Raw genomic sequence first — 27,722 nt, 5'->3', positions numbered from 1 at the left:
ATCAAAAGTGACCTTGATACTGGCACCATGAGGAGCCCAAGGTGTGAAGTAGAACTGACCCATTTTAACTTAGCTTTAAATAAGCATTTACAAATTCAGGGGGAAACCCTTACTCAATGCCATAACTATGAGTGTCCATTAAAGAGGGAGTTCATATGAGAGGAAAAACAAGTTATAAAAGTTAGCTAAGTTGTTTGCCCAAAATAAAATCCCCCTCCATGTTTTTCCAATAGTCTTCCCCTTCTTAATGTTTTAAAATCTGATTTAAACAAATGTTCACATAACAGCTAAACTTAGTTTACGATTTCTGATCGTGGATTTCCAAGCTTCTTTATGGAATAGTGATTAAGGTTGGGATTTTGAAGAGCCCTTGATTTGGCCTAATTCTTCTCCCATTAAATCAATAAGAATTACACCATTGACTTCAATAGGAGCAGTTAGACCAGGGCCAAGTACTTTTGAAAATCCCATTATAAAGTAACACTTTGACTGTTCCTGCCGCCAAGTGCTTGGTGAGCCTTGGAAGGCTGCTGTCCTTTAAATATTTGCAAAGGCTGGAAAGAACAGAGTTTTCTTTTAACACTAAACATTCTCTTGAAAGCAGAAATGAAGGATGGATGTTTCTTTTGCTTTTTAGAGTGAGAAACCCGAAGTGCGAAGGGGGGGGGGGGGGAAACTTGGCCAGGTTGTTGACTTTTCAGTGACTTTTGTGAGGGTTTTAAGTCAAAGCTAGGTGTAGCTATACTACAGGCTTCTGCTACCTGATCAATAATTACATAGGCTGATACACACCATGCTCTGGTAATTAACAAGGCTGTCTTAGCTGCAAGGACTTTCATAGGTGATAGTTGAGAATCCGACTATTTCTGGTAGCACGGTCCTGCTGTCAGGCCAGCTCAGTGCACAGATGTATTGGTGAAGGACCGCTCCTAATCTTATGTAAGTTAAACGAGCTCTATTTCAGTCAAAGGCTTGTGAAGACAACATCCAGTAACTCATCATGACAAAATTATGATGCTAGAGCTGCATAACCTGGCCCTTGTCTGAACCCAAGTCCTAGGAAGAAGTTAACACCCTAAGTCAAAAACCTTTAGGAATCAAGTTTAAATCTATCTATTCAATGTTCTGCGGAGGCCCCTTTTTATTTTTGCCAGAAGAGGATATGTCTCCAGTTTAGTGAGCCTTAAGTTCACAACGAGAATACTTGTTCTGAAAATTTAGGCAGAGATTATTTCCAATTAACTTACTACTTGATAAAGCTGAAATTGACTTATTTCCTCCATCCATTCTTAAGGGCCCTCACCAAAAAACAAAACAAAACCCCAAATCTGTAGGCAGTGCTATGTAGGACTCCTTTGAACACAGAGTAATAGATGAACTCATGCATAAAATTCCAAAGGATCTGAAGCCATGCTGCAGTGGTGCTGCAAAATGCTCAGGGCTGGAACGTGTGCTACTGTTTGTATAGCTGTAGCACGACAATGCACGTGATTAAAGCTAGAAAGTAGCAGTGTTTCTGAGCCTGTCCTCCATATCATCACTTTCACCTCCCATGGAATAGCCTCGCCACTATCAGCTGGATTCCAACAACAACTTAATGGTGGCAACTAGTAGAACCAGTCCAAGGCACTAAAATGCTATGCAACACCAAACAGCTTCTTCCCCAAGTATAACATACAATCATAATTCCTCTAAGATAAAAGAAATGCACCAGCTTTATCCTGTCTGAACATTTATCCATGTACATTTATGGTGGTTAGAGTTTACCTAGGGCTTTTAAAAAATTTGTTTTCCCTTTGAATAAATAGCTGACAAGTCCTGCTTACAACACAGGATTGGGACTTGTTCCTTTCTCTTTTGGGTGTGAAATATGAATCATGTTTTTATGATTTTTGTAAATCTTTACTCTTTTTTACACCTTGTTTTGTAAGCTGAAGTTTCCTATTAAAAGAATAAAATTCCAGTGCAGTAGAATGGAATTATTTCACACATTTTATGATAATTTAATAAGAATCTTCTAGACATGGTACAGAATTAAACTCAATATGAAACAGCTTCACAAGTCTTGAAAATATAACTGATTACTTTAGTATACATTGAGCTCAGTGGGGTGAACTGAACATACAACACACATCTCACGAGTTAAATGGCTTCTCCTCACTTATCACTGTTCATTGCGGCATGATAGCTATGCTTGAATTAAAATACAATTTTAGAGCTGCTGCTGAACTTTTAGTTACCGAGAACAAAAGCAACAACCACCACACAACTCTTCTGATCATCATTTTGGTCATCCTGTCACATTGGGATGAGAAGCTCTTCAGACTTGATGCAGGTACACTTTATTCACGTCTGCAATTAAAGATCAGACAAAGGATGGGTTAGAGAGCCAAGTGTCTGGTCTAGTGTATTAAAATGGCATTGGGTGAGAAGTCACTGAGGTACCCCCTGACACTTGAGGTAATCATGTTTTCCCCTAGAATGCCACTTTGAGTTGTGAAACACCTTACTGTTCTCTTAATGGTAATGCCTGGGGGGTGTTCAGTCTTGTATCTGAACACTATTTTAGGGCACAATATAAATACCTGTAGTTTTACAGGACCTACCTTTTTTGCATGTTTAGTTGGTTATGTAATTATGTAGATCAAAGAAAAATCTATGTAATTTTAATTTCGCTGCCCCTTTGAAGGGCATTTAGGAGCTTAAGGTAACCTTAAAAATCAGCTAGGTGGTCAGGGCTCACTGTAATATCCATTACTGACCATAAGGCTAGGTTGAGACTGTGCCGTACATTACATTAATCAGAATGTCTTAGATACCCAACATATTTACTAGTACAGCTTTGCCAAAGTAGGTGTGAAAAAAGGAGGGGGGAGGAGCTCAATCCACAGGAAGTGGAAGGCTGTTGACAACTCTAAGGGGTAGTATAAAGCAGTGGCGGGGGGACTCCTACAAAGGACGCAGACACAGATATATGCAAGTCTTTGAAACTGAGACGTAGGCCCTGGAACTTTAAAGAAGTCTCTTGCGCAGCCCCTTAGTCCACTTCTAACTTGCACACTCCTCCTCCCCAAAACAGACTTGAATATTGAAGTTTGATGGCTCCATACAGTGGAACCCCAATTAGCCAGAAGTGCAGTTCCCAGGACGTGACTGCAGCAGTCTTCCTCTGTAGAAAATCATGCACTGCAGTCTTTTAATTCTGCCATGTGCAAAAGTTCCAGAATTTCCCATATCTATTGCTGCTCCTTTATCCAAACCCTTGATTATCCTGATTAGTTTGACTCCTCTCATTATTCAAATAACGACTGTATTTCCACACCTTCTCAATGTCAGGTACTCACTGGCACTGCTATGCAACTGGTGGAGGAGACATCAAATCAATGTCTGTCAAGTTTCGGGCTACCCAGACTCCAGCAGCAAAAAGCCCCAGGTTAACTATGAGGTTTCTGAAACAAATACATAGTAAGTTAGATTTGTTGAAGCAACTGGTGGTGTCTGGCCTACATTAAAGTGTTTCCTACCTAGAATACCAACTGTAAATGTACAGAGCAAGACCTCCAGCACTTACAGCTTTAAAACAGTAACAAATATTAAGTCTCATTGCCAAGCCTATGCTATAGCTGGAAGAAGCAATGTTAATTTTGGGGGGAGGTTTCCCTTTTTTGCTGCCTCCTCAGGAATGGCCTGCTGTTTAGAAACCATTCTGCTCCCATCTATATTCTGTATTTCCCCTGCTTCATCCTATATTAGGGAGATTTCCATGAAAACAGGATGTTTGTCTTAAGAACTCATTTGCTCCTGCTGCTTATCCCCCCCTCCTATGGTAACTAGCGGATGCCACAATTATGGCAAGCAGAATTATGACTTCAGGTAGGGAATAAGCAGCAGGATCAGATGAACTCAAACAGATGTCAGGTTTTTCACATACCAGAGATGTTGGTAACAGAAAAAGGCAAATGCAGAGAACAGGATTTAATTTGTTTCTAATTTGATTTTTTTTTTTTTTTTTTTTAAGTATTTCAGGAGTGTATTCTCCTCAACACCTGCTTAAAATGATTAGATATGCCCTGGGATGATTATTGACTTATGTTAATGTAAGAAGATAAATGTTACCTGCCTCATGTGTGGGATCTTTACCTTAAAGTACCAAACTCTTACTCTGAATAACAATATGTATTAAGCGCTTTAAATTTGAAAGGAAATAAACAAACATACATCCTCAACCTCCTTACTAGATAGGAAAAGTTCTTCTCTCCTCCCCAATCCTCCTCCCTTTTACAGATGTGGAAGTAGAGGCCCAGGAAGGCTGTCACTTGTCCAGGGTCACAGAGCAAGACAGTAACAAAGCCACAAATAGATTGCAGGACTCCTGATGCCCCATCCCCTTCTCTAGCTGCAACACCACAGTCTTCCTCCTCCCAGCTGGAGGGGAACAGAACCCAGGAAACTCTTGACTGCCAGGCCCCAGTTCTGGCTACCAGACAACTGCTTCTCCTTACAATCTCACACCTCTCAGTGGATCACTTAGGGGCCTTGCCCTATTGAAAACAATGGGGCAGACATAGCACCGCTCCAGATACAGTTTCCACAACTGCATTTTTCACCGAATCCAATGTTTCCCTTTAACTTGTCTTCATCTTGCCCTGACCCAACTTTGCCACCACCCCTTGCAGTCACCCGCCCCCGAGCCAGGCTCGCCCTCGCACCATTTGGCTTAAAGACCTGTGTGTACTTCCCAGGCTATGGGGGCCCCAGCCTATGAGACCAAGGCAGTTCCCTGGCACACGTAGAGCCAAGGGCCTCCCCCATCTCAGCTCCAATAGGTGCCACAGAACCAGGCCTGACTCCTGGGGGGAGCCACAGGCACCCAGCTCAGATCCCTGCAAGGGCATGTGAAGAGCACCTTGCCCCCACGCTGAGGTCACAACGGGGGGAGGGGAGAACGTCCCTTCTCCCCATTGGGGGGGGGGGCAGCATGTCACAGCTCCCGGGGATCCCCCTTCTCCCCGGGGGGGGGGCGCTGTCACAGCTCCCGGGGATCCCCCTTCTCCCCGCTGGGGGGGGAGATCGCCCCTTCTCCCCGCTGGGGGGGGGCGCTGTCACAGCTCCCGCGGATCCCCCTTCTCCCCGCTGGGGGGGGGGCGCTGTCACAGCTCCCGCGGATCCCCCTTCTCCCCGCTGGGGGGGGGCGCTGTCACAGCTCCCGCGGATCCCCCTTCTCCCCGCTGGGGGGGGCGCTGTCACAGCTTCCGGGGATCCCCCTTCTCCCCGCTGGGGGGGGCGCTGTCACAGCTTCCGGGGATTCCCCCTTCTCCCCGGGGGGGGGGGGCGCTGTCACAGCTCCTGGGGATCCCCCTTCTCCCCGGGGGGGGCGCTGTCACAGCTTCCGGGGATTCCCCCTTCTCCCCGGGGGGGGGGCGCTGTCACAGCTCCTGGGGATCCCCCTTCTCCCCGCAGCAGCGCGCTCGGGCCCGGCCAGGCAGCACCTGCGGAAGTCGTTCCTGTCGGCGGCGAAGCGGCAGGCGCTCCGGATCCAGTCCCGCAGCCCCTCGCGGGGGGACCCGGGGCTGCCGCTGCCTCCCGCCTGCCCTCCCGGCGCCATGGCTGCTCCGCGTGCTAGGGGCGGGGCTTCCGCGGCTCGTGCGGGCCACGGATAAAACGTCACATCCTGCTCATGGCTCGGCCTCATTCCGTCACTTCCGTTGCAGGGCATACGCGGGAAAGCGGCGTGGGAGCGCGTGGCAGCGTGGAGCGATGCGCGTGCACAGGGCACGTGCACGTACAAAGTACATGCGCTGCATGTGCAAGTGCAAGTGCCCGTGCAATCCCGGCGTGCAGAGTACTAGATCCCGAGCATCATTCCCTGTGCAAAGCACAAGCCTGGGGCTAGGCCACATGCACGGGGCAGAGGGACGTGCAACGTCCGTGTGCAAAGTGCATGGGCGAATGCCAGCCCTGTGTGCAAAATGCAAGTGCGCGTGCAATCCCTGTGTGCAGAGTACCAGGCCCCGTGCAACACTCCATGTGCAAAGTGCAAGCCCTTGGAAGATAAAATAGGGAAAAATGAATATAAATAATGCTAGTCCAAGGCCTTGATCCTGAAGTCCCTGCTCTGGTTAGTAAAGGTATATCCTTAAATGTCTGCAGGATCAAACCCATGAACACCCAAAGAAATAACCACTAGCTTTGATAGGACATGAATATGGTTTTCTGAGAACATGGATATGGGCGGACTAGGGACCAAAGAAGAAAAGGACATAGACTGAGACGTTAGTGATGGAGAGAGTTAGAATGACAACGACTATTGGAAAGTTTGCCAAGATTATTCATGGATCCAAATGCCTCCTACGAACAGCACATTAACAAGGCACCTTCTCTCAGTAGACCTAATTGACGTTAGCATACAGCCACCAAAGTAATGACATCACTTCTGCACGTCGACATTTCCCTCCTTGTGTCGGCGGGGCATGTCCTTACCAGGAGCGCTTGCACCGCTTACACTGTCAGTGTGGGGCATTGTGGGTCGGCTTTGAAAAGCCGGCAACACTTGACGTGAGCAATGCAGTGTCTATACTCACTCTGCTTTGACCCAACTACATTGACTGGGTCTCAACGCCGCTTGTGGAGGTGGAGTTAGTAAATCGGTGGAGTGGGCGAGTTACATCAGCGGAAGCAACATGTTAGTGTAGCTGCTTATGTAGTTTGGTTGATATAAGCTGCTTTGCGTCGAGCTAACACTGTAGTGTAGACCAGGGCTCAGACTGACCAAGCCTCCCAGCATATCAGGGACACTCCCATTTGCAACAACCCCCAAACTCCCTATTTAGTAATGTTATTATCACCCTCCTTAAAAACTACATTACCCAGAACCACGTGCGTCAAGCCACATGTGCACACCACGCCCTCTCTCTCTGAGCCTGGGAAAGAGAGTGATGTGCATGTGTGGCTAATGCACAAGCTTTTAGGTAATGTCGTTTCTCTCCCTTCTGCTAATGGGAGTGCAGGAGGGGGCGGGCTTGTCTGGGCTCGGCATCCAATTGCAGGGCGGGATGGTAGATTTGAAGACACCTGGGCTAGGTGGTGGTAGGTCAGTAATGGAATGGGACGGAGTAGGGGCATATCCTGGCCTCCCAAGGGAGGGGGTAGAGCCCTCTCAGGACTTGGGGCAGCAGGGATGGGAGGCAAGCCCACGTGGTTTGGTTCTGTTCTGCTGCAACACCCAGCAAAGAGCAGTCTGCTTCCTGGGGTGTAATTGCAGCCCTGCTTCCATGAATGCTGCCAAGCTTTTTAAAGCCTATCCAGGTCCAGGGCCCAGCTGCGGGGTCTGCAAGTCTGCTTGCCTTGCTGTCTGTTCTACCGGTACGTGGTCTGATTCATAATCATGTGTGATGTCAGTTGGACTTATTTAATCAGAGATTATTAGTCAGCTATGGATCCAGCAGAGTACAGAGAGAAAAGCACCCTTTACCAATCTCTCCGCAATTAGGGGAGCGATAGCTGCTTGTCCACCTCCAGCTTAACTCCCCCAAACTCTTCCCTATTATAGTGTGTGGGACAAAGAAATTCCTTGGTGAGGAAGAGAAGTTACTTTCTCACAATCAATCCCACTCTGTGGTCTGTTTTTGATATCTCAATTTACCTAATTGCATATGGAACTTCTTTTATGGCATCTCAGATGACACGAGTGATAAAGTAAAGGGATTTCTAACCCAGTTGTTATTACTAAGAACATCTGTGGCAACAAGTTGTTCCCAATGAGCTAAAAACACCTTTCAGTGGGTCATTTTGTAAATCACAGATAACGTGCAATAAACATACCCTGTAGTAAGAGGAGGCCTTGAGATATAAACCTTGGTATCAGAGGCCCGGTATGAGGCCTAAGGCCTGAACTAAAGTAATGGTCGAGACTTTGCTAACATAAAGCAAAGTTAAGCTGTGAGCCAGAGGCAGGCCCTGCTCACAGAAGCTGGCAAGGAAAGGGCTGATGCTGCAAAAAGAGACATACCTAAAAGGTACTGGACACCAGATATCAAAACATTCGCATACTTGTACATTCCACACACAACAAGGAACAGGCTGACCCATCCCAATGACAGGGCCAAAAGGGTAAAATGATGGATAGAGTTGTTTTGATCGAACCAATCTGTACCAGGTGAGAGGCGGCACCTTGCTACGTAGAAGGGGTTGCACCTCAATACGTCTGGAGTGATGTGTAGCTTGTTTGTACCTGTGTATAAGAATGTATTCCTGGGGTGGTGTCTTTGTCCGGCCGAGGTGGGCAGTGGAAAGTCCCGCCACTGACTCAGCCGGGTCCATTGCCAAGAGACACTTTCTCGTAGTATGCCCGGTAGACTAAGTAATTTACGGGGAACTGCAATTGTGTCCCAGGTCGCAATAAACCTAGTCGACGTGACTTTGCATCTTACTAGACTCTGTGGTTATTGGGGGTTCTCTTCGGGTCTGCTGGGTCAGCTATCTGCGCAGAGCTGGGGCAGCACACAGAGGGAACACATGCACGCAGCCGAGTGATACCAACATAGGAGAAAGCAGAGCACCACACCAGTAGCATCTGACAACACTGGTGACCCCGACCGCTGATCTGGTGAGTAAGCGAACCTGCTGTGGTAAGAATCGCAATCTAACATGGCAGCAAACCTCGAGCTAGGAAACCCCCTGATCCCCTCCCTTATTATCCCCACGGAGTTTGATAACTCTTGGACCCGCTGGATTGCCAGTAAAGGGGGACCATATGCATTTAAAAAAGAGAGTGGGGAAACATGGACTGGCATATATAGAGCGATGGTAGAAACCAAGGCTCTAAAAAATAATAAAAGTAAAAAAGCAAGAATTCTGCAACTAATGTCTATGGCAGTGAGATGGTTGAAACAGCACGCCACAAATTTGGCAGGGCAAGTAACAGTAACAAAGAAAGAGTTAAAAGAATCAAAAGAAGCTACACAGCCCTGGAATGCTCCAACCGCCCTTGCAGGGTGGCAAGCAGCCCAGAGACAACTAGTACAGGAACAGAATAAAACATTGGAAACAGCTGCAAGGAACCTACAAAAAATACATGTGCCGTCCCCTGTTATAAATATTGGTGGTAAACAGCAGGCTTCAGGTAGCTACCCTGTGCCTGAAGAATGGGGACAAAAGTGGAAAAAGGTGGTCCTAGTAAAATTAAAAGATGAAGCGGGGTCCACTGCATTGCAACCACCACCTGATGATAAAAGCCAGGTTCCAGTTAAACTTAAACTGAGACCTAGACTGGTGCCTGTCAGAACGGGACAAGTAAGTGCACAGAAGGAAAGAGCAGCACACAATACTTTCACAGAATTGGTAAATCAAATGAAGGAAAATATGGAACAGTTCACAGAGCACATTAGGAGACAGAAGCTGCGACTCGATCGCAGGGGAGTGAATTAAAAAGAATTTCAAAGTAAAAAACCAAAATTAAGTGGGTTAACACCTAGAATTGATGCATTAACACATGGAGTTGCCCAAAACCAGTTAACTGCAGCAAAAAAGGGCACTCCCGCCATCCATTTGGCATGCACACAAAAGCAACAGACATTGGGGGAACAAATTCAGGTTTTACAAGAGCAGGTAACTACCCCCATTCTCCTCTCAAAGCCAGGATAAAAAACAGGGGCGCGGTTCCTAACTGTGCAGGTTCCCAACTGCTTTGACCCACGGAACCACACTCCACACTCATATCTGAAAATAGAACCTTCTTTCTCAAATATTTTTACATACTGGTTAAGTTTTGTCCTTTATATGCTTTCTTAGTTTGCTAAATTTGCTGCTGCTGCCTGTACTTTCAAATATCTTGATAAAGTTAATCTCTCTTGGCTCAGGTCTCGCTACTGATAGAAAAGGCCTAAAGATCTAAATAGAACCAAGGACGTGCATTTAACCATGCATTTAATCATGTCAGCTATTTGTTAACCAATTTAATTGGCTCACTTGGCTCACAAGTATATGCAGCTGTTTTCCCATATATCCCCAAGGTATTTAGTGCAAAGGGTCAACAAATGTACCTTGTTTTCCCTTCAAAATGACAAATGTATCCGCAACAGATGTCTCTTGTATCCCCCTCCCCAAAATAATATATGTATCCTGTGTAACCTATTATCTATAGGTCAGCATAATGACGCAAAAGGATGAAGGCTAAGTTGTTTGTTACTGGTTATAAAAAGGGCCTGTTCGGCAATGTAAGGTGTGTCTCTCTTCTGGCATTAGCCGATGAGAGCACCCGCTCAGCTGATCGATCAATAAAGAACTTGGTACCCGTCTTCTTGTCTCTCCGTGCCTCCTTGGTGTAATTAGGTAAGCTCCGGGGGGAGTGTTAGCCAATCCGGCTCGTTTCCCCCTGGAGCTTGTTCAATTACCCCAAGGAGGCACGGAGACAAGGATACGGGCACCAAGTCTTTATTTTCGATCAGCTGACGGGTGCTCTATCATGGCCAGTGCCAGAGGAAAGAGACACACCTTACTGGCTCAGAATACCCTCTTATATACTAGTGTACAAACATGTTTACGTGCGACGGTATACATTTCTTAAATTCCTTTTGGACATGCTAGGGGTCTGTTTAACATCTTTCCCCTAGGTATTTTTGTGTACGTGTATCTAAGAGAGATTACATACATGCAGAGATCAACTGGGATAATAAACAGAGGGTATGGATTAACTGGGGTGATAAGCAAAGGAATGTCATGAGTTAATTAACTGGGGTGATAAGCAAAGGAATGCCCCGAGCGAATAGCTGTCTTTAACTATTGCTCTAACAGTTATCCCCCCTTAAAAGCATTTTGAGAGCTTCTAGACCCCCCAGTCCTCCGTTTTTACTGGTTGATATAGTGCCATCATTCGTTGATATACAATCTGATTAGTCATGCGTTTGACTAATGCAACTAAACAAGGAGCAAAGCAAGCTAGGGTTAATAGGGTTGCGATACAAAATACGACAAGGAGGAAACCCTTTCGGAGCCATCCTATTTGTGGTAGCCAGGAGGTAAACCAGTCTGTGTCCCACCCACCCCAAGTTTGGACTGGGACATGGGTTAACTTTCTCATTTCCTTTGTTAGCTGTTTTACCACCTTTCCATTATCATCTATTTGTAAACAGCAATTGGACTCGTTTAATTTTGCACAGACTCCTCCTTCTTCTGCCAGCAAATAATCAAGGACCATGTGGTGCTGATAAATTGCATTTCTCATTTGGGTTGACTGATCAGCCAAAAGGTCGAGTGCTGTGGCTGTCTGGTTAGTGACTATTTCCAGAACAGCCTGCAATCTAATTATCCGGTTTAGGTTATAAATAGGCTCCCTGGCCCCAGATACTAACTCGCTAGGGTTCCAAGTGGCTGGTCCATAATGTTCTATAATTCTTTCAGGAGGCCACTCCTGAGCTCCCCACTTTTGGGAACTCCCGGCGGTTAAAGAGGAGTCCACGAACCGCTTTTCTCTAACTAGGTCATCATATACTTTGACTCCCAACTTATTTCCCAGTGTTTGGGGTAGCAAAAAGAACAGGGGCCTAATATACCCAACATAACATACGCCCGTCCAATTTGGAGGCAGCCTTCTGTAAGCATATTGCCCGCAGATCCAATAATGACCTTTTAGGGCCCAAGTCCCTTTAGCAAAGGGACCATCCCAGGTTTCAGAATCCACTGTTGTGTCAAAATATAAAGAATTACCAGCTCGGACAGGCGCTCCCGTGATGGTAGGTTCACCTTCTGAGTCACAGTAGTGGCATTTCCAAGCTCCGGCCCCCGCCTTCCAGATACAATTACAGCCTAGTCTGGGCTTATCGGTGCTAGACCAAAAATAATTGAAGAGGGTCCGGGTCCCATTATGGTGCTGCCATGCCCACTGATACCACCGTACCACATGATCTTTACTAGTGGTATTGTCTCGCTGGCAACTTAGAACGAGAGCATCAAAGAACCCGTCTAATCCTACTGCCTCACAACCTTTGCCCCTGGGACGCTGATAGGAACATTTTACCCAGCTACTATTAGTAAGTTTCACATGGGTACGGTTCCATCGTCCTTGGTACCTGGAACAATCATACGTGTTACAGTTGGAATCATAGCAATCGTATCCTAGGGATAAAGTCCAATCACATTTGCTTTCTCCTAAGTACACTCCCCCTTGCCTCGTCCGGTTAAGGCAAAAGGTTCCTATTCCGGAAGAATAGAGTCGCCAGGGACTACTATCCTCAGTCCATATTCCCGTTCCTTCGTGTACTATGCTTAAGTTACTGACCCACCATTTGGGTTGCACCGGCTGAGCTACCCAAGGCCATTCATTTAAACCTCCTGGACCCCCACATACCCAACATTTACTAAGCTTAAAAGAGCTTGCTACTGTTTCCCCTAATTGTAAAAACCTATTTTCCCAACCATAGCAATAATGGGAATACATAAACAGAAATATTATAAATGTCTTCATTGCTTCTTTCTTTTAAACAGTCCCTTTAGTCCGTCTAATCCTTGGTACTCCCAGATGGAGTCTTCGCCTGTGCCACCCTGGGCTTCCGGTGCCAGGGCGGGCAGAGGGCTGGTGTCCTCTTCTGTTGGCTCGTTCTCCTGACTTTCCTGGTTAGGGTTTAGAAAACGTTTTACCCGTGTATGGTGTGTCCACTTGTCGCTTCCAAGGATCTTAACTGCAGTCTGGCTGATGAGCGAGACAGTATACGGGCCGTCCCAACGTGGAGTGAGGGGATCACGCTTCCACCTCCTGATAAGGACTTGATCCCCAATCTGGAACGGATGCACGGGCTGATCCAAGGGGAGGGCCTGGAAAGATGCCGCGTATCGATGTAGCTGTAACAAAACAGATTGCAGCCCAGATACCTGTTTCCATAAAGAATCGTTCCCCACTTCCCAGTTTACATCTTCCCGGAATCCTGGGATAAGTACTCGGGGGGGAAACCCAAAGACCAGTTCAAAGGGTGAAAGTTTAAGGCCCTTACGTGGGGCCCTTCGAACGCGAGTCAGGGCAAGTGGTAGAGCATCGAGCCACTTTAAACTGGACTCTGTACATATTTTAGTAAGAGTGTCCTTGAGAGTTCTGTTCATTCTTTCTACCTGTCCTGAGCTTTGCGGCCTCCAGGGTGTATGCAATTTCCATTGTATACGGAGGGCCCGAGAAACCTGCTGAACCACTTGTGAAGTAAAGTGGCTCCCCTGGTCAGACTCAATTACCTCGGGGAGATGGAAACGAGGAAGTATTTCATGTAACAAAGCCTTAGTGACAGCTCGGGCTTGACAATGTCGAGTGGGATAACATTCTACCCATCCAGTGAGCTGATCCACAAACACGAGTATGTATTTATAGCCCCTACAAGGAGGCATTTCAGCAAAATCAACCTGCCATCTCTGAAAAGGGAAAGCAGCCCAGGGCCGTCCTCCCATTGGGGCAGGAGGGCCGCACCCTTTTTGGTTTGTTCGCTGACAAACAGGACAATTACTGACAATTCTTTGAGCTTCCATGTGCATGCCCAGCCCCTTAAGGGATCGGGTAGCTAAATCAACCATGGCTCCCGACCCCATGTGTCCCTCTCCATGCAAAAGCCGAAGAATTTCCTGAAGCACTGGTTGAGGGACAAAGATTTCTCCCCCTGGTAATTTCCACCATCCAGAGGAAATCTGCCTGGCTCCTGCAGCCTTCGCATGGCAAATTTCCTCAGCTGTGTATTGGGGAGGAGGAGCCTCAGCCTCTGTGTCTTGGACCATCAGAAGCCAAGAGGCCCCGTCTTGGGCGGCCTCCTTCGCAGCCTGATCAGCTAGGTGATTATACCTACGCTGCTCGGCCTCAGGGGCTTTTCCATGGGCGCGCACATGTATCACGGCAACCCGAAGGGGAAGCATCAGTGCCTCAAGAAGCACTTTAATGAGACTTCCGTGTGCAATCTTTTGGCCTGAAGCTGTAATAAACCCCCTTTCCTTCCATAGGGTTCCGTGCGCATGCACCACCATGTAGGCATAACGACTGTCAGTGTACAGGTTAAGAGTTTTCCCGGTTCCCATTCGGAGAGCCTCTATAAGGGCCACTAGTTCTGCTGCTTGAGCGGATAGATTAGGGCTGAGTTTAAACTTGTGCACTCCCTTGCCCTTAATCACTACCGCTGCCCCAGTAAACCGCTTGCCGTTCACCACATAGCTAGATCCATCAACATACCCCTCGATATCGGGATTGGGCCAAGGCAAGTCCGAAAGGTCAGGGCGGGGTTTGGTTTCCTGTTGCAAGACTTCAACACAGTCATGAGTGGGGCTAGCCCCACGGGAAGTCTGGGGATCAGGTAGCAAGGTAGCTGGGTTAAGGGAGCTAACGGTCTTAAAAGTTAAGTTAGGGGCCAGCAAAAGCCCTACCTCATACCTAGTATGTCGGCTGGGATTTAAATGTTTTTCTCCTGCGCCTGTTCCCAGTATTTGAGGCACCCCGTGGGGGACCACAACCTCAGTGTCCCCACCCAGGGTCAATTTTTCGGCTTCCTGGACAAGGAGGGCAGTGGCCGCAACAGCCCGTAGACAGGCAGGCCACCCCTTGGCGACAGGGTCCAACACCTTTGAATAATATCCAATAGGTTGCCATGTTGGTCCCGACCTTTGGCATAGGACTCCAGCTGCTACCCCCCCTCTTTCATGAACATACAAGGTGAAGGGTTTCCGGGGATCTGGGAGGGCTAGAGCTGGAGGCTGAACCAAGGCTTCTTTAAGCTCTCGAAATGCTTTTCCCATTTCCCTACTCCATGTCCAGTGAAGCAGACCCTCCTTAGTCAAGGATTCATATAATGGTTTAGCCTTTCCCCCATAATCAGGGATCCAGAGCCGACAAAAGCCAGTCAATCCCAGGAAAGCCCTTAACTCACGGGGATTCCGGGGTTCAGGGCTGTCAAGTATAACCTGGATTCTTTCCTTGCCCAAACTACGTTTCCCTTGGCATATATGATATCCGAGAAAGGTAACCTGTTGTTTAACCAATTGAGCTTTTTCCTTTGAAACCTTATACCCCTGTGCCCCGAGGTAGTTAAGGAGTTTTACTGTCTGTTCTTTACAGGCTGCTTCAGTTTCAGTGCTTAAAAGCAGATCATCGCAGTACTGAACTATATTGCATGAGGGGTGGTTAGCCAGAAACGGAGCCAGGTCCCTTTTCAACTGGCTGCCAAAAATCTCGGGTGCACAAGTAAGTCCCTGGGGGACCACAGTCCAAAGATACTGAGCCTTGTAGTGAGTATCTGGGTCTTCCCATTCAAAGGCAAACAGCCTTTGAGATTCCTCATCAAGGGGTATAGAAAAGAAAGCATCTTTTAAATCTATCACAGAGAACCAGCTATGGTTCTTAGGGACCTGTCCCAAGATAGTATGAGGGTTTGGGACTACTGGATAGGGGGCCTCTATTAGTTTGTTAACCTGCCTTAGATCTTGAACCAATCGGTATTGCCCATTAGGTTTAGGGACTCCTATTATCGGGGTGTTATATGGGGACGTACCTTCCGTGAGCCACCCATACTGCAGAAACTTTTGAATAAGAGGCTTTAACCCAATCCGAGTGGTTAGCTTAAGGGGGTATTGTCGAATTTGAACCGGGCTGCTCCCTTCCTTAAGAGGGATATGCACCGGTAAGGCATTTCTGGCACGGGCTACGCCTCCCTCCTCTGCCCATACTTCTGAATGGACTCCTTGCAGCTGGTTCTCATCCCTCCCCCGACCCTCCGGAGAGAGGTTTCTAGCACTCACAAGTGCCATCTGGTAGTTAGAGGCTTGTTGCTTAGGAAGCCTGACCTCCATAGTTCCATTATCAAATGAAATTTCTGCCTGTAACTTAGTGAGGATGTCTCGTCCAAGAAGTGCTATGGGACAGGAGGGGCTACAAACGAACTGATGGGAAATCTGATGGTCCCCTATCTTTACGAGGAGAGGCAAAGTCTTTTCCAAAGCTGTAGTTCGTCCCTCAATCCCCTGTACCATTGCACATCCCCGAGCCCTACCTCGGGGAGCCTTATTAAGGGGGAGCAAACTAAGGGTGGCCCCAGTGTCAATAAGGGCTTCTATTGGGCGGCCCTCTATTCTGATTTTTACCGTGGGATCCAGGCTGGCGGCTTGTGCTGCCAGGAGGGGCCGCTGGGTCCCCCGGCCTCCCTATGGGGAGGATTCTTTCCCCGGGAGTCCTGTATTGTAGTAGAAGATAGGGAGGGGCGGAATTCTATCCTTACACTCCTTTCCTGTAACCTGTCGTTGGGGGCATTCATTTTTCCAGTGCCCTTCTTCCTTACAGATGGCACACTGATTCCGACCCAGACAGGGGCCTTTTCCCTTTCCCAGTGGCCCTGTCCGTCCCTTACTTTTGCCCCCCTTTTCCTCATATCCTCCTCTCAGGGCCATGGCCAAGGCGCGGGCCCCTTTCTTTCGCTCTTCATCATCCCTTCGATCGTAAACCTTCATGGCAATTACTAACAGTTCCTCTATATTTTTGCCCGCCGCCCCCTCCAGCTTTTGCAGCTTTTTCCTAATGTCCTCATAAGATTGCCCAATAAAGAGGGGAATTAGTACCTGTTTCCCATTAGCACTTTCAGGATCCAAGTCTGTGTATCTTTTACAAGTATTACAGAGCCGCTCATAGAAAGCAGCTGGATTTTCGTTCTTTTCCTGTCTTATGTTATACAGCTTGGACCAATTCGGGGTTTTTTGGATACAACGTTTCATTCCCTGTACTATGGCCGCGGCGTATTCTCTATGTTTAGGCTCGCCAACTTTATTCTGTGGCCAGTCAGGGGGGTTCTCAGGCAGCAGATCATCCACCTCAGCCGAGGATTTCCCTTGCTCAAGTAACTGTTCGCGAGCTTTTGAGAGAACCAGGCGTCTCTCCCCTGCGGTTAATAGAGTATTAAGCGCAACTCTCATATCGCTCCAGGTAGGATTATGAGCCGTAATTAAGGTCTCAAATACCGCAGTTAGTGGGGCGGGGTCCTCCGAAAACGGGGGATTCTGCTGCTTCCAATTATATAAGTCACTAGTGGTAAAGGGAACATATATCATATTAAGCTCACCACCGTGGTCCAAAACCTCTCGAAGGGGTGCTTGAAATACTGCGTCACCCTTCTTACCCGATGGACTAACAAATTTTATTTTCATTTCCCCAGGTGGATAAGTGGAATCTATGCCCCATTCCTGGGAGCCAGCCTGGCTCCTTGTGCGACCAGCTACCGGGCTATGCGAGGGGGTTGGGGTGGACTCTTCTTCGGAGGAGTCTTGGCTACTTGACTTATCCCCTGCTTGGTCACTCGGCTCCTTTTCAATTTTTACGGGTGAAGGGTCACTTAATTCCTTTCTTATTTTTACAGTTGAAGCGTTACCCTGAGGAGGCGGGGAGGGGCCCCCATTTTGGGGTGGGGAAATGGGAAGGCCAGGGTACAAGGGAGGAGGAGGCATCGGATCGGGGGCCGAAGGAATTACAGCTGGCGGGCAAGATTTCTTAACAGGAGGACAGGGTTTCTTAATAGGGTCACGGGCCAGTAAAGTTTTAATGGTCCTTGCCTTACATTTTTGCAACCATGGGGGAGGGTTAGCCACCAGGTCCTGCCAGATGTCTATATAGGGGTATTGGTCCCAATGCCCATCCCTGATCACAATACTATGTACTGCCTGTACGGCTTCTGGCTTGAGTGTCCCCCCCTCAGGCCATTCTACCCCAAATGTTGTCCATTCAAGAGTACAAAACTTTACAAGATTATCCTTACATAATGCAATTCCATAATCAGTATGGTCTCTACACTTTTTCCAGTTATTTAGCATACATCTTAAGGGTGTCCCGGAAGAGGTACTCTGTCCGGACCCCATCGTGCTCTTATCCAACTTTCGAGATAAGGAAAAGACAGGGCTCTAGCCCTAATTTAGGGAGACACTTGGTCACGAGGTTCGGCTGACCCCCCTTGCAATCAAGATATCCTGGTCACCGGGTTTCCCCTCGCAGGAGTCTTGGGGCGGCTGAAGTCAGCTTAAGCCTCGGACCTGGTCAGTGTTATTTTACATGAATAAAATCACAGTCTTTTATATTTTTGGTTTCCAGCAGATCATTAAGAGGAAAAACAAGATTACTCCTCCTATGAACAAGAGCACTCCCTGGGGCTTTTCTAAGTCCCAGTAATTATCCAGAATGGCCCACGGACTCGTAGAGTTAGTGGAATTATACATGGGCCATTCCTTATTTACTTAACAACATAATAACAAGGTATACACAGAATACAACAGTGCCAATATACCCTTCCTTACACAGGCTGCCTAGAGGGCATCTACCATCCAACCCACACTTCGGGGGCGTTATTCCTCAAACCCAGGAGGTAAACGCACTTACCACCCGGAGTGGCCGCGTCCGGCAGTTGGATCTTCCCTTCTTTGGAGCCGTCCTGCTTCCGTGTCTTTTGGAGTTCTCTTTAGAGGGGACACAGCCACCCCGGCCGATTGTAACAACCTGAGGCCCGAGCAAACCAACGCTCAGGGTGGCCACTCCTCAGAATTGCCTTCGGCCGTCGGTCAGAGTCCCCTACAGGGAGAGAAGTCCCGGCGGAGTCGCCATTTTGTTAGCCAATCCGGCTCGTTTCCCCCTGGAGCTTGTTCAATTACCCCAAGGAGGCACGGAGACAAGGATACGGGCACCAAGTCTTTATTTTCGATCAGCTGACGGGTGCTCTATCATGGCCAGTGCCAGAGGAAAGAGACACACCTTACTGGCTCAGAATACCCTCTTATATACTAGTGTACAAACATGTTTACGTGCGACGGTATACATTTCTTAAATTCCTTTTGGACATGCTAGGGGTCTGTTTAACATCTTTCCCCTAGGTATTTTTGTGTACGTGTGTCTAAGAGAGATTACATACATGCAGAGATCAACTGGGATAATAAACAGAGGGTATGGATTAACTGGGGTGATAAGCAAAGGAATGTCATGAGTTAATTAACTGGGGTGATAAGCAAAGGAATGCCCCGAGCGAATAGCTGTCTTTAACTATTGCTCTAACAGGAGAACGGGCCCTATTTGGCTAACACTACCTTCCTAGGTTGCTCTTCACCCCCCCCCCTCCCCCGCCTCTCCTCAATTCTGCTCTCTCTCTTTGTTTTAAAAGTTAAGTTATAGTTTTTACAGAAACCTCCAAAAAAATAAAGCAATTAAAAACAAAATAAAACAAAAAACAAAAAGAAAACAAGGTAAAAACTTTACTTTAAATAAATCCAGTAAATTAAGTATTTTAACCCTTCAGGAATGCAACAGCTAAAATTATTCCTAACTTTCTTAAAGATATGGTTGCCAAGCAACAGAAATGCACACTCTGCTTCTAATCCTAACCACTCACTAATATTTGAAACATGGGCTTTTCTTATTTCCATATAGCAAAGTTTTAAAATAATGTTAAATATAAAGTAATGCAAAATTCCTTGTTACCAAATTAATACAATATATTTGGCAAATATTAATATATTTTTAACAATTTATGTAACAAGTTTTAAATAAGGTAATAATTTGTTTATTCAAATATAACCCTTTTTATTTTTTATTTTTGTTTGCCTTACTTTGTATAGTTATGAATAGAATTCTGGCGCCATTTGTTGTTAACTGTAAGTTTGTCCTGTATGTCATGTGTGTTGTCTTGTGTTGTATGTTGTGTGTGTCACGTAACTATTTTTTATTATTTTTATTTTGTTGCAACAAAAGTCAATTTTATACCCTTTTAAAAATTTATGTATATGTGGTACCACACTATTTTAAAATCATGGTTGGGGTATAATCATAGTATTATTAGCACCAATTTTTTGTGCAAAGTTCAAAAAGGTTTCAATTACAAATATATGTACATATATTTCTGCCTCAACAAATAATGCAATTGCAAACAAAAATATTCTCTTATCAATCACAGTTTTGTTTTGTTTTGTTTTTTTAATTTTTATTTGTTATTCAAAGAAAAAAATGTAAGGGGAAACCTCAACATTAAGGTAAAAGTAATATTAACAAAATGTTAATTTCTTGTTTGGGCTTTTTATAAACTTGTTTGCACTTTTAAATATAGTTATAAAAATATCATAACCAAAATGTTTTAAAACAACAATTTATGCATAAAGCTAACCAAACAATTTGAACAGGTTTCCACCTTTGGCTCCCAAACATAACAAAGCATCATGAAAGTATACCCTCAAATACCCTCAAAGTACTGTATTTAAAATTTATTTTGGATTAATTTTATAGTTGCTTTAATTTTTTATGCTTTTCTTTTGTTATGTTATGTTAATGGGAAGCAGTGGTTGTTAAAGTTGTGCTTCTAAACAGTTAACAAAAGTGAAATTGGTATCACAAGCAAATTAACTCTAAAAAGCTTGGTGAAAATTCTGTTAACTCCTTTGCTGAAACAAATTGTTCAGCAAGAAAAAGCAATACACCTTCTCATAAAAGATTGTAAGCATTTATTTTAGCCGTTAAGCATTACATTTCGTATAAAAATATTAGTAATGCACTTCAAATGAAAATAAATGTCTATACAACAATTGCAAAAGTATAGCTTGTGTTATAAAAGGCTTGGTTCCTATTACATTGTTCTTATTACATTGTAAACAAACTAAGTTAAACTGTATATTAAGTTTTTGGGTTACTGAAAACAAAAACAAAAAACAAACAAACAAAAATCCTTTATTATGTTAACTAACTAGCTGTTTAAGTTGCATCCCACAAACCAAAAAAAATCACACCCTAAAAACACCAAAAAATATCAGTATACAGCAAAAAAAAAACAAGCATCAAGAAAAAAATAATAAAGTGCTTTATAAATAAGAGACTGGTCAAACACCCCTCTATCTACCATATATGAATAATTAAGTTAACAATCAGCTAAAAAACACTAGCTGGACCAGTATAAGCCATCATTTAATTTCAACTTGGTTACTATGTAAAAACAACTGTATTATTGCTGTACTACTGTATTATTGTTGTACTGTTGTCTTATTGCTGTATTGTATTATTGCTGTACAACATTTACAATGTGCATAACCTTGCTAAACTGTTTAACCAACACATAGGTAAAAATTAACAAACAAATGGCAGCAAACAACGTAAAGCCACACCGGTAGCATCTGACAACATACCCCTTATCAATAACTGAACCTATTTAGATTAGAATCAGGGGGTAGCCGTGTTAGTCTGTATCTACAAAAACAACCAGGAGTCTGGTGGCACCTTAAAGACTAACAGATTTATTTGGGCATAAGCTTTCGTGGGTAAAAACCTCACTTCTTCGGATGCATAGAGTGAAAGTTACAGATGCAGGCATTATATACTGACACATGGAGAGCAGGGAGTTACTTGGCAAGTGGAGAACCAGTGTTGACAGGGCCAATTCAATCAGGGTGGATGTAGTCCCCTCCCAATAATGGATGAGGAGGTGTCAATTCCAGGAGAGGAAAAGCTGCTTCTGTAATGAGCCAGCCACTCCCAGTCCCTATTCAAGCCAGATTAATGGTGTTAAATTTGCAAATGAATTTTAGTTCTGCTGTTTCTCTTTGAAGTCTGTTTCTGAAGTTTTTTTGTTCAATGATAGTGACTTTTAAATCTGTAATAGAATGACCAGGGAGATTGAAGTGTTCACTTACTGGCTTATGTATGTTACCATTCCTGATGTCCGATTTGTGTCCATTTATTCTTTTGCGGAGGGACTGTCCGGTTTGGCCAATGTACATGGCAGAGGGGCATTGCTGGCACATGATGGCATATATAACATTAGTGGATGTGCAGGTGAATGAGCCCTTGATGGTGTGGCTGATGTGGTTGGGTCCTCTGATGGTGTCGCCAGAGTAGATATGGGGACAGAGTAGGCAACGAGGTTTGCTACAGGGATTGGTTCCTGGGTTGGTGTTTCTGTGGTGTGGTGTGTAGTTGCTGGTGAGTATTTGCTTCAGGTTGGGGGGTTGTCTGTAAGCGAGGACTGGCCTGCCTCCCAAGGTCTGTGAGAGTGAAGGACCATTTTCCAGGATAGGTTGTAGATCGTGGATAATGCGTTGGAGAGGTTTTAGCTGGGGGCTGTATGTGATGGCCAGTGGTGTTCTGTTATTGTCCTTGTTGGGCCTGTCCTGTAGTAGGTGATTTCTGGGTACCCGTCTTGCTCTGTCAATCTGTTTCCTCACTTCCCCAGGTGGGTATTGTAGTTTTACGAATGCTTGATAAAGATCTTGTAGGTGTTTGTCTCTACAATGCATTGGTGTTCTTCCTGAAAACACCATCCTGGCCACCTTGGATGTAGAAGCACTTTACACCAATATTCCACATGAGGATGGACTACAAGCTGTCAGGAACAGTATCCCTGATGAGGCCACAGCACGCCTGGTGGCTGAGCTTTGTGACTTTGTCCTCACCCACAACCACTTCAGATTTGGGGACAACTTATACCTTCAAGTCAGTGGCACTGCTATGGGTACCCGCATGGCCCCACAGTATGCCAACATTTTTATGGCTGACTTAGAACAACGCTTCCTCAGCTCTCGTCCCCTAGTGCCCCTCCTCTACTTGCGCTACATTGATGACATCTTCATCATATGGACCCACGGAAAGGAGGCCCTTGAAGAATTCCACCTGGACTTCAACAATTTCCACCCCACCATCAACCTCAGCCTGGACCAGTCCACACAAGAGATCCACTTCCTGGACACTACAGTGCAAATAAGTGATGGTCACATAAACACCACCCTATACCGGAAACCTACTGACCGCTATACGTACCTACATGCCTCCAGCTTCCATCCAAGACACATCACACGATCCATTGTCTACAGCCAAGCCCTAAGATACAACCGAATTTGCTCCAACCCCTCAGACAGAGACAAACACCTACAAGATCTTTATCAAGCATTCGTAAAACTACAATACCCACCTGGGGAAGTGAGGAAACAGATTGACAGAGCAAGACGGGTACCCAGAAATCACCTACTACAGGACAGGCCCAACAAGGACAATAACAGAACACCACTGGCCATCACATACAGCCCCCAGCTAAAACCTCTCCAGCGCATTATCCACGATCTACAGCCCATCCTGGAAAATGATCCTTCACTCTCACAGACCTTGGGAGGCAGGCCAGTCCTCGCTTACAGACAACCCCCCAACCTGAAGCAAATACTCACCAGCAACTACACACCACACCACAGAAACACCAACCCAGGAACCAATCCCTGTAGCAAACCTCGTTGCCTACTCTGTCCCCATATCTACTCTGGCGACACCATCAGAGGACCCAACCACATCAGCCACACCATCAAGGGCTCATTCACCTGCACATCCACTAATGTTATATATGCCATCATGTGCCAGCAATGCCCCTCTGCCATGTACATTGGCCAAACCGGACAGTCCCTCCGCAAAAGAATAAATGGACACAAATCGGACATCAGGAATGGTAACATACAAAAGCCAGTAAGTGAACACTTCAATCTCCCTGGTCATTCTATTACAGATTTAAAAGTCACTATCATTGAACAAAAAAACTTCAGAAACAGACTTCAAAGAGAAACAGCAGAACTAAAATTCATTTGCAAATTTAACACCATTAATCTGGCTTGAATAGGGACTGGGAGTGGCTGGCTCATTACAGAAGCAGCTTTTCCTCTCCTGGAATTGACACCTCCTCATCCATTATTGGGAGTGGACTACATCCACCCTGATTGAATTGGCCCTGTTAACACTGGTTCTCCAGTTGCGAAGTAACTCCCTGCTCTCCATGTGTCAGTATATAATGCCTGCATCTGTAATTTTCACTCTATGCATCCGAAGAAGTGAGGTTTTTACCTACGAAAGCTTATGCCCAAATAAATCTGTTAGTCTTTAAGGTGCCACCAGACTCCTGGTTGTTTATTTAGATTAGAAGTACCCCTTGTCAATCATACCTTCTTGTTCATCACAACACACATCTGTAGTAACAGGCATCCTTTGTTAGTTGCCAGGGGTCCATGCCTGAACATCTGGACGTATTCTCCATGGGTCAGGGTAAGAGATTTCATTGTTGATCCTATCTACTTCAGTGTTGGGACATACACCTTAGTTCAGAGAAAGGACAAAACGCTTTGGGTTAGAAGGCAGAATACACTTTGGTTTGCATACAAAGGTTGTGGTTAATATAGGTCTAAGAGAATGGGAGAGGTTTAATATCTACTAACACCAGGGAGTACAAGGCATTGAGGGGGAGAGACTGAATGAGGGTACTAGTGGGGGGGTTAATGGGAGGGTAGTGTGTGTTGTGGTCAAAGACACCCACGCATTGATTTTAGTTCACAGACTCAAGCCTGAGTCCAGTTTGACATACATACCAATGCATTGGGGTAACAGTCCGAAGACTGCCACACCTAGGTCAGCGCGCAGGCTGCCTTTATTCCATTAAAACGCAAGCACAGTACAAATTATACGTCGTTGGCAAGAAATTAATGTTGGGGCCTGCCCCCCTATTCCTGGCACCTTCCTTATTATTTTACGAGAATTGGGTACATATTAGGTAAGGGGTCACTTGGTGTTTTCCTTTATGGGTGTTACTTGGCACCAATTTAGGGGTATTTCTCGTTAGAGTACATATCATCTTTCCAGGGTTTTACGGTTATGGGCATAGGGGGTTAACACAGGACGCTCAAAGAAGATATATGATTGGCTGAATTTGCAGATAGCTGGAACTACAGGAGGAGTTAGCCTTTGCAAAGCAATTTCTTCATACAAGCGGTTATTATATTTCATAAACATGCGGTTTTTATGCTTCATAAACAAGCGGTTATTATGTGCAGAGGTCTCTTGCATTATTCACTCCCCCTCCCTCCTCTGGTCACAACCCTTGACCGAATTTGGCAGAGAATTGTGTAGCTTAGTCTGGTTCAGGCCCTGTCCTGTCCTGCTTTCTGTAAGGGCTGTTAGCATAACAGACCTCTATTAGAGGGTCTGATTTTGGACCTTTAGAATCACTTTGGTCATTAGAAAGAAGGCCCCCCAGTTCTTTTCCCCCCACATGTGGCTGGAGGTGATAATGGAGCTGGATTTCAGGATGCTCCCTGAAATTAACTTGAAAATGTTTGTCAATATGCCCCTTCACTTCATAAAACAGAAACTAACTGGGGCCAAAGCCTCATCCAGCATATTTAGATAATGGGATATAAGCCCTGAGCCTGCAAGGACTTCAGTAAGGGAAGCTTCTCTGTAGAACTCACTATTGGGGCCTAAACCTCTAGTAAACAGACAGTTTCAAGGTAGCCCAGCCCACAGGAATGTTGAGAGGTAGCATGGTCCAATGGACAAGGCACTGCATTCTGGGTTCTGTGCCTGGTTCCAGGTGACCGCGGTCAAATCACCTCCCTGCTCCGTGCCTCAGTTTCCCCTTCCGCTTTGTCTGCCTTGTCTATTTGGATTGCAAACTCTTTAGGTCCAGGGCTGTCTTTTACTCTGCATGTGTACTGTGTCCAGCATAAGGGAGCCCTGAGCTTGGTTGGGGTTTTTAGGCATCACTGTCGTATACATAATAATAATTAATAATAAAACTAAATAATGACTACTAATGGCAAGTTCTCAATCCATTCAGCCCCTCTAAGGAAATACAGCCATGTTTTTAAGAACTTCTAGGGAAGACTTATGGAGGGCAGCATATCCAAGAAGGAGCAAGAGGAGCGTGCCTTAAAAAAATCACTACCAGAAGCAGCAGACAAAGACGTCAGTAAGGCCCCAATCCTGCACACACGAACGTGCTTAACTTCCCCGCCTTCTCTGTTGGGACTGCTCACGGTAGTTGCGTAAGTGCGCGAGGATTTGCAAGATTGCAGCTCAGGTTTGCACAGGAGAAGGTCCTGATCTTGCAAAGCTGCTTGGTTGTGCACCACCACCACCTCCTTTTCTGACCATTTTGTTTTGAGTGCCTAATTCAGTCCTGCAAGAAACACCAGAGATGGCAGGCTCCCGTTCGTAGATTGCTAAGCAGAGTTTGGGGCCTCTCTGCAGCCTAGTCTCCGAAAGAGAGAGGCAAAGGTTGGCTTGTACATATGTGTGTGCGCATGTGTACACACACACACACACACACACACACTCAGCATCTTGCATTGGCTAGCTCAGGTGGCTCCTTGTCTAGTATGCTGCTTTGTGGATCACATTCTAAAGCGCTTCTCTCTCCCAATTCATTGTATAGGGAGCCTAAGTGCCTAACTCGGCAGTGCTGTTGGTGTGATTTTTCTGGGCACCCGGAAGTTAGTTGCTGTGATGCTCAGTGTTGTGAGCCTAAGTCCCTTCCTGGATCCCTCCCTGGGAGTAGGATTGAGGCTTTATGGGATACAGAGCATATAGGGCTTATCCTTATAGCCCCAGATGGATTCCTTTCAAAGTCTTTGAAGGGCGGAGAGGGGGCTTTCAAAAGCAACAACATTTTACTCTACTGAAAACTTAAGTAGTTTTTCCCTTGATCATTCATAACCCTGAACTGAACTGGTAAAAGTGGTAAGGTCCCATTAAAAGCATAAGGGACTTGCATTTGTGAGCAGTGTTTGTGCATTACCTAGCAAAATGGGGTCCCAGGCACTTCCATAATAAACATGAATAATAATACTAATAATAACAATAATATTTAAATGAATGGAAGTTTGGCCTGTTTAAGAATAGCCTCAGTGATGTGGGGATGTTAATCTCTCCAAAGTCAGCAGATGGCAGTGAACTAATAGCTTGAACACTGAGGCAACTGCAGCTGTATTTTGCGTTTATGGTGCATTTCATCTGTAAAAAAAAAAGTATAATTAACGGTGTTAGATAAATGCATATTAAATAATGTTAGAGAAGTAGCTAGTGTATATTTATAAGAAAATGTAAAAGGGAATTTTTCTGTTTTCTTTGTGTGTCTTTTTGACACAGATCTTAAAACTCTGCTAAGACAACTTCAGAGGTTGTAAAAAACAGAAAGCTGGTTTGTCCGGTCTTATCTACAGTGGATTCTTGGTCTGTGTAGATAATAGGGCAAAGCAACCCAGACAAATGGATGATTTACTAGCCAGGTGCAGATCTTCCTAGTAAGACAAGCTAGGTCGTAGATGGACAGTGACTGATCAGAACTAGCCATCCAGAAACTCCCAGGCCACAAGAAGCAGATAAGTAAGAATAAGACCGTTGTAAGAAATAATGGAACACAGAAAAACAATGAAAAGACAGCTAGATTGAGTAATGAGAAAGGTGGTAATGGTTAAAAAACAATATAGACAAGCAGGTACCAGTTAAAATTTTACCACTACCAGGATAAGTAAAAATGTATTAGAAGGATTTGGGGTTAGTTATTATGTAGTGTGTATGAAAATATACTGTTGGAAAGATCATAAGCCTGGGTCATGTATACAGGCCAGGGTAATACACTTGCTCAGCTAACTGACTTTGGCCTAGTCTTTGTTTTTATTGCACCAACTTCTGTTGGTGAAAGAGACAAACTTTCGAGCTTCCACAGAGCTCTGCTTCGGGTCTTGGAAAAGAAATCTCATCTCTCTCACCAACAGAAGTTGGTCCAATAAAATATATTACCTCACCCACCTTGTCTCTCTAATTTCCTGGGACCAACATGGCTTCAATAACACTGCATGGTCTTTGCTTGACATCAGTGTTGCCTCATGTGGGCTTGTTTAAATGAAGCTGCTAGGACAAAGGTGATGTTTGGTAAGGTCGAGATAAAATGAAGTTAATCAGT

General features: G+C 45.4%; 1 protein-coding gene across 2 annotated transcripts; it reads right to left on the bottom strand.

Moving 5' to 3' along the window:
- Positions 1-1,978: 1,978 nt before the first annotated feature.
- Positions 1,979-5,615, bottom strand: TOMM6 (translocase of outer mitochondrial membrane 6). Of its 2 annotated transcripts, none has more exons than XM_065403921.1 (3): positions 5,490-5,615; positions 3,323-3,449; positions 1,979-2,352 (listed from the first exon to the last, which is right to left on the bottom strand). In XM_065403921.1, exons 1-2 carry the CDS (start codon positions 5,603-5,605, stop codon positions 3,353-3,355), a joined length of 213 nt encoding a protein of 70 aa, XP_065259993.1. In that variant the 5' UTR covers positions 5,606-5,615; the 3' UTR covers positions 1,979-2,352; positions 3,323-3,352. The 2 variants fall into 2 exon arrangements, with proteins under 2 accessions (XP_065259993.1, XP_065259992.1); XM_065403920.1 differs by having other exon boundaries at positions 3,345-3,449.
- Between the last annotated feature and the right edge of the window lie 22,107 nt (positions 5,616-27,722).

Source organism: Emys orbicularis, chromosome 4 (genome assembly GCF_028017835.1).
Source record: "Emys orbicularis isolate rEmyOrb1 chromosome 4, rEmyOrb1.hap1, whole genome shotgun sequence".
NCBI lineage: Eukaryota > Metazoa > Chordata > Testudines > Emydidae > Emys > Emys orbicularis.
This window is presented reverse-complemented; position numbering and strand designations above follow the sequence as displayed.